The 12,801-nt window shown below is 52.2% G+C and overlaps 1 protein-coding gene across 4 annotated transcripts in view; it reads right to left on the bottom strand.

The window, feature by feature from the left end:
* The window catches only part of LOC140410315 (cell adhesion molecule 3-like), a 434,594-nt gene extending 424,890 nt beyond the window's left edge, over positions 1 to 9,704 (bottom strand). The window contains exon 1 of one of the 4 annotated variants that reach the window (XM_072498308.1): positions 9,370 to 9,704. In XM_072498308.1, coding sequence (XP_072354409.1) covers positions 9,370 to 9,448 — 79 coding nt within the window. In that variant the 5' untranslated portion in view covers positions 9,449 to 9,704. The remainder of the gene's footprint in view (positions 1 to 9,369) is intronic. The other 3 variants (XM_072498306.1, XM_072498307.1, XM_072498309.1) reach the window with 3 other exon arrangements.
* Positions 9,705 to 12,801: the final 3,097 nt, after the last annotated feature.

Below are 12,801 nucleotides of genomic sequence, written 5' to 3'. Positions count from 1 at the left end.
CCCCTCTCTCTGTCTCACTCCCCCTCTCTCTGTCTCTCACTCCCCCCTCTCTCTCTCTCTCTCTCTCTCTGTCTCTCACTCCCCCTTTCTGTCTGTAATGCCCCCGCGCTCACTCTGTCTCTGTCACTCCCCTCTCGCTCTGTCTCACTCCCCCTCTCTCTGTCTCTCTGTCTCTCACTCCCCCTCTCTCTCTCTGTCTCTCACGCCCCCCCTCTCTCTCTCTCTGTCTCTCACTCCCCCTCTTTATGTCTGTAATGCCTCCTCGCTCTCACTGTCTCTGTCACTCCCCCTCTCTCTCTGTCTCACTCCCCCTCTCTCTGTCTGTAATCCCCCCCCTCTCTCTCTCTCTGTCTCACTCCCCCTCTCTCTTTGTCTGTAATTCCCCCCCTCTCACTCTCTGTCTCTCACTCTCCCACTCTTTGCATGTGTAACTCCTCTCTCTCTCTCTCTCTCACTCCCCCTCTCTCTGTGGCTATAATTCCCCCCTCTCTCTCTGTCACTCCCCTCTCTTTCTCTGTCTCACTCCCTCTCTCTCTGTCTGTAATTCCCCCCCCCCTCTCTCTCTGCCTCACTCCCCCTCTCTCTGTGGCTATAATTCCCCCCTCTCTCTCTGTCACTCCCTCTCTCTCTCTGTCTCACTCCCCCTCTCTGTGTCTGTAATTCCCCCCCCCCTCTCTCTCTCTGCGTCTGTAATTCCCCTCCCCCTCTCTCTCTGTCACTCCCTCTCACTCGTTCCCCCTCTCTCTCTCTGTCTCACTCCCCTTCTCTCTGTCCCTCACAACCCCTCGCTCTCTCACTCCTGCTCTTTCCCTCCTCCACCCTCCTCACCCCCCCTCTCACCCCCCTCTCTCACTACCCACTCTCTCCCCCTCCTTCCCTCCTCTTTCTATTTCTCCCCCATCTCTCACACACACAATGCTCTCCCTCTCTCCTTGCCCTCGCAATCTCCCCTTTCCCTTTCAATCTCATTTTACTACTTTCTTCCTATTCTCCCTTGCTCTGCCTCCCCTCCCTTACTCATCTTTCCATCTCTTAATTCTGTGCTCTCCAGTGCATGCTCCCCAGTGCAGTGCCAGTGCATGCTCCCCAGTGCAGTGCCAGTGCAGTGCTCCCCAGCTCAGTGCCAGCGCAGTGCTCCCCAGCTCAGTGCCAGTGCAGTGCTCTCCAGCGCAGTGCCAGTGCAGTGCTCTCCAGCGCAGTGCCAGTGCAGTGCTCCCCAGCTCAGTGCCAGTGCAGTGCTCTCCAGCGCAGTGCCAGTGCAGTGCTCCCCAGCTCAGTGCCAGCGCAGCGCTCTCCAGTGCAGTGCCAGCGCAGTGCTCTCCAGCGCAGTGCCAGCGCAGTGCTCTCCAGCGCAGTGCCAGCGCAGTGCTCTCCAGCGCAGTGCCAGCGCAGTGCCAGCGCAGTGCTCTCCAGTGCAGTGCCAGTGCAATGCTCTCCAGCGCAGTGCTTTCCAGCGCAGTGCCATTGCAGTGCTCTCCAGTGCAGTGCCAGTGCAATGCTCTCCAGCGCAGTGCTCTCCAGCGCAGTGCCAGTGCAATGCTCTCCAGCGCAATGCTCTCCAGCGCAGTGCTCCCAGTGCAGTGCTCCCCAGTGCAATGTTTGCCAGTGCAGTGCTCTCCAAAGCAGTGCCAGTGCAGAGCTCCCCAGCACCGTGCCAGTGCAGTGCTCTCCACCACAGTGCCAGCACAGTGCCAGTGCAGTGCTCTCCGGCACAGTGCTCCCAGTGCAGTGCTCTCCACCACAGTGCCAGTGCAGTGCTCTCCAGCACAGTGCCAGTGCAGTGCCAGTGCAGTGCTCTCCAGCACAGTGCCAGCGCAGTGCTCTCCAGCACAGTGCCAGCACAGTGCCAGTGCAGTGCTCTCCAGCACAGTGCCAGTGCAGTGCTCTCCAGCACAGTGCCAGTGCAGTGCTCTCCAGCACAGTGCCAGTGCAGTGCTCTCCAGCACAGTGCCAGTGCAGTGCTCTCCAGCACAGTGCCAGCACAGTGCCAGTGCAGTGCTCTCCAGCACAGTGCCAGTGCAGTGCCAGTGCAGTGCTCTCCAGCACAGTGCCAGTGCAGTGCTCTCCAGCACAGTGCCAGCACAGTGCCAGTGCAGTGCTCTCCAGCACAGTGCCAGTGCAGTGCTCCCAGCTCAGTGCCAGTGCAGTGCTCTCCAGCACAGTGCCAGTGCAGTGCTCTCCAGCACAGTGCCAGTGCAGTGCTCCCAGCTCAGTGCCAGTGCAGTGCTCTCCAGCTCAGTGCCAGCGCAGTGCTCTCCAGCACAGTGCCAGCGCAGTGCTCTCCAGCACAGTGCCAGTGCAGTGCTCTCCAGCACAGTGCCAGTGCAGTGCTCTCCAGCTCAGTGCCAGCGCAGTGCTCTCCAGCGCAGTGCTCCCAGTGCAGTGCTCTCCAGCGCAGTGCTCCCAGTGCAGTGCTCCCCAGTGCAATGTTTGCCAGTGCAGTGCTCTCCACCACAGTGCCAGTGCAGTGCTCTCCAGCACAGTGCCAGTGCAGTGCTCTCCGGCACAGTGCTCCCAGTGCAGTGCTCCCCAGTGCAGTGCTCTCCAGCGCACTGCTCTCCAGCGCAGTGCCAGTGCAGTGCGCTCCAGTGCAATGCTCACCAGCGCAGTGCTCTCCAGCACAGTGCCAGTGCACTGCTCTCCAGCACAATGCCAGTGCAGTGCTCTCCAGCACAATGCCAGTGCAGTGCTCTCCAGCTCAGTGCCAGTGCAGTGCTCTCCAGCACAATGCCAGTGCAGTGCTCTCCAGCTCAGTGCCAGTGCAGTGCTCTCCAGCTCAGTGCCAGTGCAGTGCTCTCCAGCTCAGTGCCAGTGCAGTGCTCTCCAGCTCAGTGCCAGTGCAGTGCTCCCAGCACAGTGCCAGCGCAGTGCTCTCCAGCGCAGTGCCAGCGAAGTGCTCTCCAGCTCAGTGCCAGCGCAGTGCTCTCCAGCTCAGTGCCAGCGCAGTGCTCTCCAGCGCAGTGCCAGTGCAGTGCTCTCCAGCGCAGTGCCAGCGCAGTGCTCTCCAGCGCAGTGCCAGCGAAGTGCTCTCCAGCTCAGTGCCAGCGCAGTGCTCTCCAGCTCAGTGCCAGCGCAGTGCTCTCCAGCGCAGTGCCAGTGCAGTGCTCTCCAGCGCAGTGCCAGCGAAGTGCTCTCCAGCTCAGTGCCAGCGCAGTGCTCTCCAGCTCAGTGCCAGCGCAGTGCTCTCCAGCTCAGTGCCAGCGCAGTGCTCTCCAGCTCAGTGCCAGCGCAGTGCTCCCCAGTGCAGTGCCAGTGCAGTGCTCTCCAGCTCAGTGCCAGTGCAGTGCTCTCCAGCACAGTGCCAGTGCAGTGCTCTCCAGTGCAGTGCTCCCCAGTGCAGTGCCAGTGCAATGCTCTCCAGTGCATACTCTCGTGCTCTCTAGTCTGCAGGTTCTGCCAAACTTGGCAGTGCACATAGGAAACAGGAAATGAGAGGGAGCCTGTTATTCTGTTAGTGACACTCTGATCTCTGTCTGATCATCAATAATACTGCATGGGCTTAATAGAGACAATGGAGATAGAGAGTGTGTGAGAGCGAGAGAGAGAGAGAGAGAGAGAACGGGGTGAAGAAAACAGAGATTGGGTGAACAAGCCAAACAAGGAGAGTGAGATAGAGAGAACCACAGAGGAGGGATGGGATAGAGAGAGAGAGAGGGTGACAGAGGGAGAGACACAGAAAAGGTGACACTTAAACATTGCTCTGAACCTGAAATCTGATGCCCTCCATCCACAGCCTGATCATAGAATCCTTAAAGCCCTTCAGCCCATCGAGCCTGCACCGACCCTCTGAAAGAGTATCCTGCATAGGTCCACCCCCCCCCCCCCTCCTACCTTCGTAAACACAGCAACCTCACCTGCACATCCCTGGACACTAAGGGGCAATTTAGTGTGGTTAATAAACCTAACCTGCACATCTTTGGACTGTGGGAGGAAACCGGAGCACCCGGAGGAAACCCACGCACACACGGGGAAATTGTGCAAACACCACACAGACAGCGGCCCAAGGCCAGAACTGAGCCCTTTTCTATTCAAACACACCTATTAAAACACATCCCTGTCCCAGTTCTATTAAACACAGCCCCGCCCCACTAAAACGCAGCCCCGTCCCCACTAAAACGCAGCCCCGCCCCCACTAAAACGCAGCCCTGCCCCACTAAAACGCAGCCCCGCCCCACTAAAACGCAGCCCCGCCGCACTAAAACGCAGCCCCGCCCCACTAAAACGCAGCCCCGCCCCACTAAAATGCAGCCCCGCCCCACCAAAACGCAGCCCCGCCCCACCAAAACGCAGCCCCACCCCACCAAAATGCAGCCCCGCCCCACTAAAACGCAGCCCCGTCCCAGACCCATAAAAACAGAGCCCTGTCCCAGACCCATTAAAACACATCCCCATCCCAGACCCATTAAAACACAGCTCAGTCCCTTTAAAACACAGCCCGTCCTTTTAAAACACAGCCCCATCCCTTTAAAACACAGCCAAGTCCCATTAAAACACAGCCTCGTCTCACTATAACACAGTCACACCCATTTAAACACATCTTCATTCCATTAAAACACAGCCCCATCCCAGTCATATACAGTTTGTCCCATTAAAACACACCCCTACCTCATTTACACACAAACCTTGCCAATTAAAACAAAACCTGATCCAATTCAAACAATGCCCTCCCCCATTCAAACCCCATTGCCTTCAATCTCTACCCTATCCCATTCAAACCACATTCCATTCTTCTTAAAACGCAGCCCTCACCCTTAAACACAGAACTTTTCCATTTAACCACCTTCCCAATATGAAAGCAAAATACTGCAGATGCTGGAATCTCAAAGGATACAGAAAGTGCTCGGAATACCCAACCAGTTTCTTTTGTTCAGTTTCGAGCCTGTGTGGCACTTCTCCAGACTCCTCTCCTGAAGAAGTCATACAGATTCGAAACGTTAGCTCGATTTCTCTCTCCACAGATGTTGCTAGACCTGCTGGGCTTTTACAGCGTCTTCTGTTTAGAAATCGTCACCCTAAGCAATTCAACACAAGCCCAAACCCCTTAAACACAAGCCCATCCCATTCAAACACAAACGGTATCCTATCAGAACACAGCCATATCTCATAGAAACACAGCCCTGCCCCAGAATAACACAGCCCTGCCTCAGAGAAACACAGCCCTATGCCAGTAAAACACAACTGTATCCCATTAAAACACAGCCCGGCCTCATAAAAACAGCCCAACCACAAGAGAAACACAGCCCTACCCCAGAGAAACACAGCCCTACCCCAGAGAAACACAGCCCTACCCCAGAGAAACACAGCCCTACCCCAGAGAAACACAGCCCTACCCCAGAGAAACACAGCCCTACCCCAGAGAAACACAGCCCTACCCCAGAGAAACACAGCCCTACCCCAGAGAAACACAGCCCTACCCCATTAAAACACAAGAACCCGCAAGCATTCAAACACAGCACCACCCGATAAAAGAAACCCCTAACTCTCAAATTCACCTGCTTCCCATTAAAACTCAGCCCTCACATTGAACACAGACATATCCAATTCAAATATTGCCCTATCCCATTCACATACAGCCCTAACATTTAAACTCAGCCCTGCTTCATTCAAGCATAGTCCCGTCCTATTCAAACACTGCTGGACCCACTAAAAACACAACCCTATCACATTTAAAACACAGCCCCATCCCTTAATAATATTCCTGTCCCATTAAAACACAGCCCGTCCAACTAAAACATGGTCCAATCCCATTACAACACAGTACCTACCCATAGAAACACAGCCTTATCCCATTAAACACAGCCCGCCCGAATTCAAATACAGCCCTGTCCAATTCAAATAAAGCCCTAGCTCGTTAAAACACAACCCCTACCCATGCCTCATCATGTAAAAACAGCCCTATCCCATTGAAAGCACAGCCCTGTCCTATTGAAACACAGCCCCATCATATAAAAGCACAGCCCAGTCGAATTCAAACAGAGCCCCATCTAAATTAAACTATGCCTCATCCCATAAAAACACAGGCCTATCCCTTAAAAAACAGTCCTATCTCATTAAAACTCTGTCACATCCCATTCAAACACAGCCCCATCCCATAAAAACATTACCTCATCACATTAAAAACAGGCCTATCCCATTGAAATACAGTCCTTTGCTTTAAAAAAACACAGCCTTATCCCATTACAACACTGTCACATTGCATTAAAGCAGTCCCATCCCATGAAAACACAGCACATCCCATAAAAACACAACTCTTATCCTTTTAAATACAGCCCTATCCCTTAATAACACTGCCCATCCCATTAAAACACACAGTCCATCCCATAAAAGCACAACTCTGTCCTTTTGGAAAACAGCCCTGTCCAATAAAAACACAGGGCTATTTCATTAAAATACAGCTCGCTGCTTTAAAAACATAGCCCTATCCCATTAAAACACAGCCCCGCCCCGAAAAACACAGCCCCGCTCCAAAAAGCGCAGCTCCGCCCCGAAGAACACAGCCCCTTTTCCTTTCAAACACAGTCCCACCCAGATCTCAAGGAGTATGTGAGGTTAGCTATCCAGGTCCTGATGCTGCAAGACCCATCCCGGGAGGGGGTGGGGGGGGGGGGGGGGGGGTGGCGGGAGAGGGTGTTGGTCGGTCATGGAGGGGCTTAGAAGGACAGATCAGTGAGGGAGGTGCTGGGGTTGGGGTGGGAGTGGGGGAGGATTTAAATCCCGCCTGCCGCAGACACACAAGACGTGAATGAGGGAGAGAGAAAAAAGTTCCTCCTCATCCACAGATCAAAACAAAAGCTTCTCCCATTTGCTCATTGGATGACAGAGAGTTTTGAATGTTCAGTTTCGAGCCCGTGTGGCACTTCTCCAGACTCCTCTCCTGAAGAAGGCATACATATTCGAAACGTTAGCTCGATTTCTCTCTCCACAGATGCTGCTAGACCTGCTGGGCTTTTACAGCATCTTCTGTTTTGAAATCGTCACCCTAAGCAATTCAACACAAGCCCAAACCCCGTAAACACAAGCCCATCCCATTCAAACACAAACGGTATCTTATCAGAACACAGCCATATCTCATAGAAACACAGCCCTACCCCAGAGAAACACAGCCCTATGCCAGTAAAACACAACTGTATCCCATGAAAACACAGCCCTGTCTCATAGAAACACAACCCTACCTGAGAGACGCAGCCCTACCCCTGAGAAACACAGCCCGACCCCAGAGAAACACAGCCCTACCCCAGAGAAACGCAGTCCCACCCCAGAGAAATGCAGCCCCACCCCAGAGAAACACAGCCCCACCCCAGAGAAACACAGCCCATCCCAGAGAAATACAGTCCTACCCCAGAGAAACAGTCCTACCCCAGAGAAACACAGCACTACCCCAGAGAAACACAGCACTACCCCAGAGAAACACAGCCCTACACCAGAAAAACACAGCCCTACCCCAGAAAAACACAGACCTACCCCAGATAAACGCAGCCCTATACCAGTAAAACACAGGACCACTCCATAAAACACAGCCCTACCCCATTAAAACACAACACGAACCCGCAAAAATTGCCTCCTCCCATTCAAACACAGCACCGCCCCATAAAAGATACCCCTAACTCTCAAATTCACCTGCTTCCCATTAAAACTCAGCCCTCACATTGAACACAGACATATCCAATTCAAATATTGCCCTATCCCATTCACATACAGCCCTAACATTTAAACTCAGCCCTGCTTCATTCAAGCATAGTCCCGTCCTATTCAAACACTGCTGCCCCACTAAAACACAACCCTATCACATTTAAAACACAGCTCCATCCCTTAATAATAGTCCTGTCCCATTAAAACACAGCCTGTCCAACTAAAACATGGTCCAATCCCATTACAACACAGTACCTATCCATAAAAACGCAGCCCTATCCCATTAAACACAGCCTGAACGAATTCAAATGCAGCCCTGTCCAATTCAAATAAAGCCCTAGCCCATTAAAACACAACCCCTACCCATGCCTCATCGTGTAAAAACAGCCCTATCCCATTGAAAGCACAGCCCTGTCCTATTGAAACACAGCCCCATCATATAAAAGCACAGCGCAGTCGAATTCAAACAGAGCCCCATCTAAATTAAACTATGCCTCATCCCATAAAAACACAGGCCTATCCCTTAAAAACAGTCCTATCCCATTAAAGCAGGGCCATATCCCATTCAAACACAGCCCCATCCCACAAAAACATAACCTCATCACATTAAACACAGGCCTATCCCATTGAAATACAGTCCTCTGCTTTAAAAAAACACAACCTTATCCCATTAAAACACTGTCACATTGCATTAAAGCAGTCTCATCTCATGAAAACACAGCCCATCCCATAAAAACACAACCACATCCCAACAAAACACAGCTCTTACCCTTTTAAATACAGCCCTATCCCTTAAAAACACTGCCCACCCCATTAAAACACAGTCCCATCGCATTAAAACACGCAGTCCATCCCATAAAAGCACAACCCTGTCCTTTTTGAAAACAACCTGGTCCCATAAAAACACAGGGCTATCCCATTAAAATACAGCTCTCTGCTTTAAAAACACAGCCCTATCCCATTCAAACACAGTCACGTTGCATTAAAACACAGCCCCTCCCCGAAAAACACAGCCCCGCTCCAAAAAAACGCAGCCCCGCCCCGAAGAACACGGCCCCTGTTCCTTTCAAACACAGCCCCACCCAGATCAAGGAGTATGTGAGGTTAGCTATCCAGGTCCTGATGCTGCAAGACCCATCCCGGGCGGGGGGGGGGGGGGGGAGAGGGTGTTGGTCGGTCATGGAGGGGCTTAGAAGGACAGATCAGTGAGGGAGGTGCTGGGGTTGGGGTGGCAGTGGGGGAGGGTTTAAATCCCGCCTGTCGCAGACACACAAGACGTGAATGAGGGAGAGAGAAAAAGGTTCCTCCTCATCCACAGATCAAAACAAAAGCTTCCCCCATTTGCTCAAGGGATGACAGAGAGAGAGATTAATAAAATGATTCAGTTAAATAATGCTCGGAGCCAGAAAAATCCCTGGAAACGGAAACATTGCAATTGGAACATTTATTTAGCAAGGACAATAACAAATTATTTTAATTAAAGATATTTAGCAATGACCCATTACTGGAAAGAACCATCTTGCCTGCATGATGCAGGGAAATGAAGGTTGTGTTGTGACATGTTTTCTCAATAAAACCCATATAACTCTGCAATTAAAGCCTGTTTTCTGGTCTGGGTCTGCACACTGCCTATTTTTGCAGGCAGGATAACAAGTCTTGTTTTTCTATTTCTATTGAAATAGCTTAAAGCACAAACATTTCTATCGAATTTGAGTTGGACAGGGTGAAACGAGCACTCACCTTCCAAGATGTTTTCATCGGCACAGGTGCAGTGGACAAAGGCGAGCAGGACAGAGAACTGCGCTAAAAATGGTTTCATTGTGAGCCCAGTGCTCGCAGTGATTTGGCACAAAGCAAATGCACAAACACAGATCGAGAGAGCGTCTGTCACCGAGGCCTGCGAGCAGGGTGAGGGAGGGGAAAATGAAGCCGTTCTCTGTAATGCAGGGAGGGTAAAATCTCGAGATACAGGACCTACCAAGTGCACAGAGGGGTTGCGAAAGGGAGTGACTTGCTGCCTTTGGCTAGGAGCAGCACTGCGTCTGCGAGACCGCCCTCCTCCCTTACTGCAGCATCTCTGCTGGCTGCTTCTCAATAAACACACACACACACACTGGCACAGGCTGACAATTCAACTGAGGATTGCGAGAATTCGCAACATCAGCACCTCAGGGGGGTGGGGAGAGAGGGAGAGAGAAAATAAGGCATGGGGAGAGCGAGAGACACAGAGTGAGAGAGAGACAGAGAGAGAAAGAGACAGAGCAAGAAAGAAACAGAGAGAGAGAGACTGACAGGAAGAGACAGAGAGGGAGTGACGGAGAGAGAGACACAGAGGGAGACAGAGAGAGAGACTGACAGAGGGAGTGACACAGAGAGAGAGAGAGACAGAGAGGGAGAGACTGACAGAGGGAGTGACAGAGAGAGAGACACAGAGAGAGGGAGACAGAGGGAGAGACTGACAGAGGGAGTGACAGAGAGACAGAGAGAGAGAGAGACTGACAGAGGGAGTGACAGAGAGAGAGAGACAGAGAGGGAGAGACTGACAGAGGGAGTGACAGAGAGAGAGAGACTGACAGAGGGAGTGACAGAAAGAGAGACAGAGAGGGAGAGACTGACAGAGGGAGTGACAGAGAGAGAGAGAGAGAAAGGGAGAGACTGACAGAGGGAGTGAAAGAGAGAGACAGAGAGAGAGAGAGACTGACAGAGGGAGTGACAGAGAGAGAGAGACTGACAGAGGGAGTGACAGAGAGAGAGATACAGAGAGAGAGAGAGACTGACAGAGGGAGTGACAGAGAGAGACAGAGACGGAGAGACTGACAGAGGGAGTGACAGAGAGAGAGAGATACAGAGAGAGAGAGAGACTGACAGAGGGAGTGACAGAGAGAGACAGAGAGGGAGAGACTGACAGAGGGAGTGACAGAGAGAGAGAGAGAGAGAGAAAGGGAGAGACTGACAGAGGGAGTGACAGAGAGAGACAGAGAGAGAGAGACTGACAGAGGGAGTGACAGAGAGAGAGAGACTGACAGAGGGAGTGACGGAGAGAGAGACAGAGGGAGAGACTGACAGAGGGAGTGCCAGAGAGAGAGAGAAACAGAGAGAGAGACTGACAGAGGGAGTGACAGAGAGACAGAGAGAGAGAGACTGACAGAGGGAGTGACAGATAGCGAGAGACTGACAGAGGGAGTGACAGAGAGAGAGACTGACAGAGGGAGTGACAGAGAGAGACAGAGAGAGAGAGACAGAGAGGGAGAGACTGACAGAGGGAGTGACAGAGAGAGAGAGACTGACAGAGGGAGTGACAGAAAGAGAGACAGAGAGGGAGAGACTGACAGAGGGAGTGACAGAGAGAGAGAGAGAGAAAGGGAGAGACTGACAGAGGGAGTGACAGAGAGAGACTGACAGAGGGAGTGACAGAAAGAGAGACAGAGAGGGAGAGACTGACAGAGGGAGTGACAGAGAGAGAGAGAGAGAAAGGGAGAGACTGACAGAGGGAGTGAAAGAGAGAGACAGAGAGAGAGAGAGACTGACAGAGGGAGTGACAGAGAGAGAGAGACTGACAGAGGGAGTGACAGAGAGAGAGATACAGAGAGAGAGAGAGACTGACAGAGGGAGTGACAGAGAGAGACAGAGACGGAGAGACTGACAGAGGGAGTGACAGAGAGAGAGAGATACAGAGAGAGAGAGAGACTGACAGAGGGAGTGACAGAGAGAGACAGAGAGGGAGAGACTGACAGAGGGAGTGACAGAGAGAGAGAGAGAGAGAGAAAGGGAGAGACTGACAGAGGGAGTGACAGAGAGAGACAGAGAGAGAGAGACTGACAGAGGGAGTGACAGAGAGAGAGAGACTGACAGAGGGAGTGACGGAGAGAGAGACAGAGGGAGAGACTGACAGAGGGAGTGACAGAGAGAGAGAGAAACAGAGAGAGAGACTGACAGAGGGCGTGACAGAGAGACAGAGAGAGAGAGACTGACAGAGGGAGTGACAGATAGCGAGAGACTGACAGAGGGAGTGACAGATAGCGAGAGACTGACAGAGGGAGTGACAGAGAGAGAGACTGACAGAGAGAGACAGAGAGAGAGGGAGAGACTGACAGAGGGAGTGACAGAGAGAGACAGAGAGAGAGGGAGAGACTGACAGAGGGAGTGACAGAGAGAGACAGAGAGAGAGACAGAGAGAGAGACAGAGAGACAGAGAGAGAGAGAGACACACACACACACAGAGATAGACAGAGAAAGCAGAGAAAAACAGAAAGAAAGAGAGACAGAGAGAGAAAGACTGAGAGAAAGAAAGAGAGAGAGAGTCAGAGAGAGAGAGAGAGACAGAGAGAGACAAAGAAAGAGAGAGACAGAGCAAGAAATAGACAGAGACAGTGACAGAGAGAGAGAGACAGACAGAGAGAGAGAGACAGAGAGAGAAAGACAGAGAGAGACTGGCAGACAGGGAGTGACAGCGAGAGAGAGAGACGGGGGGGGGGGGGGGAGAGAGAGAGAGAGAGACAGAGAGAGAGCGAGAGAGACCGAGAGAGAGAGAGAGAGACAGAGAGAGAGACAGAGACAGAGAGACACAGAGAGAGACAGAGAGAGACAGAGACACACACAGAGAGAGATAGACAGAGAAAGCAGAGAAAAACAGAAAGAAAGAGAGACAGAGAGAGAAAGACTGAGAGAAAGAAAGAGAGAGTCAGAGAGAGAGAGAGAGACAAAGAAAGAGAGACAGAGCAAGAAAGAGACAGAGACAGTGACAGAGAGAGAGAGACAGAGAGGGAGAGAGAGACAGAGAGAGAAAGACAGAGAGACAGAGACAGAGCGAGACAAAGAGAGAGACAGAGCGAGACAAAGAGAGAGAGAGAGACAGAGCAAGAAAGAGACAGAGAGAGACAGTGACAGAGAGAGTGACAGAGAGAGAGGGACAGAGAGACAGACACAGAGAGAGACAGTGACAGAGAGAGGGACAGAGAGACAGACTCAGAGAGACAGACACAGAGAGAGACAGTGACAGAGAGAGACAGAGAGAGAGAGTTAGAGAGAGAGGGACAGAGAGAGAGAGTGAGAGAGAGAGAGAGATGGAGAGGGACAGAGAGTGAGAGGCAGAGAGACAGACAGAGAGAGAGACAGTGACAGAGAAAGAGGGACAGAGACTGTGACAGAGAGAGGAACAGAGAGAGTGACAGA

Source organism: Scyliorhinus torazame, chromosome 4 (assembly GCF_047496885.1).
Source record: "Scyliorhinus torazame isolate Kashiwa2021f chromosome 4, sScyTor2.1, whole genome shotgun sequence".
NCBI lineage: Eukaryota > Metazoa > Chordata > Chondrichthyes > Carcharhiniformes > Scyliorhinidae > Scyliorhinus > Scyliorhinus torazame.
The sequence above is the reverse complement of the archived record's forward strand: the minus strand, read 5'-3'. Positions and strand labels throughout refer to the sequence as shown.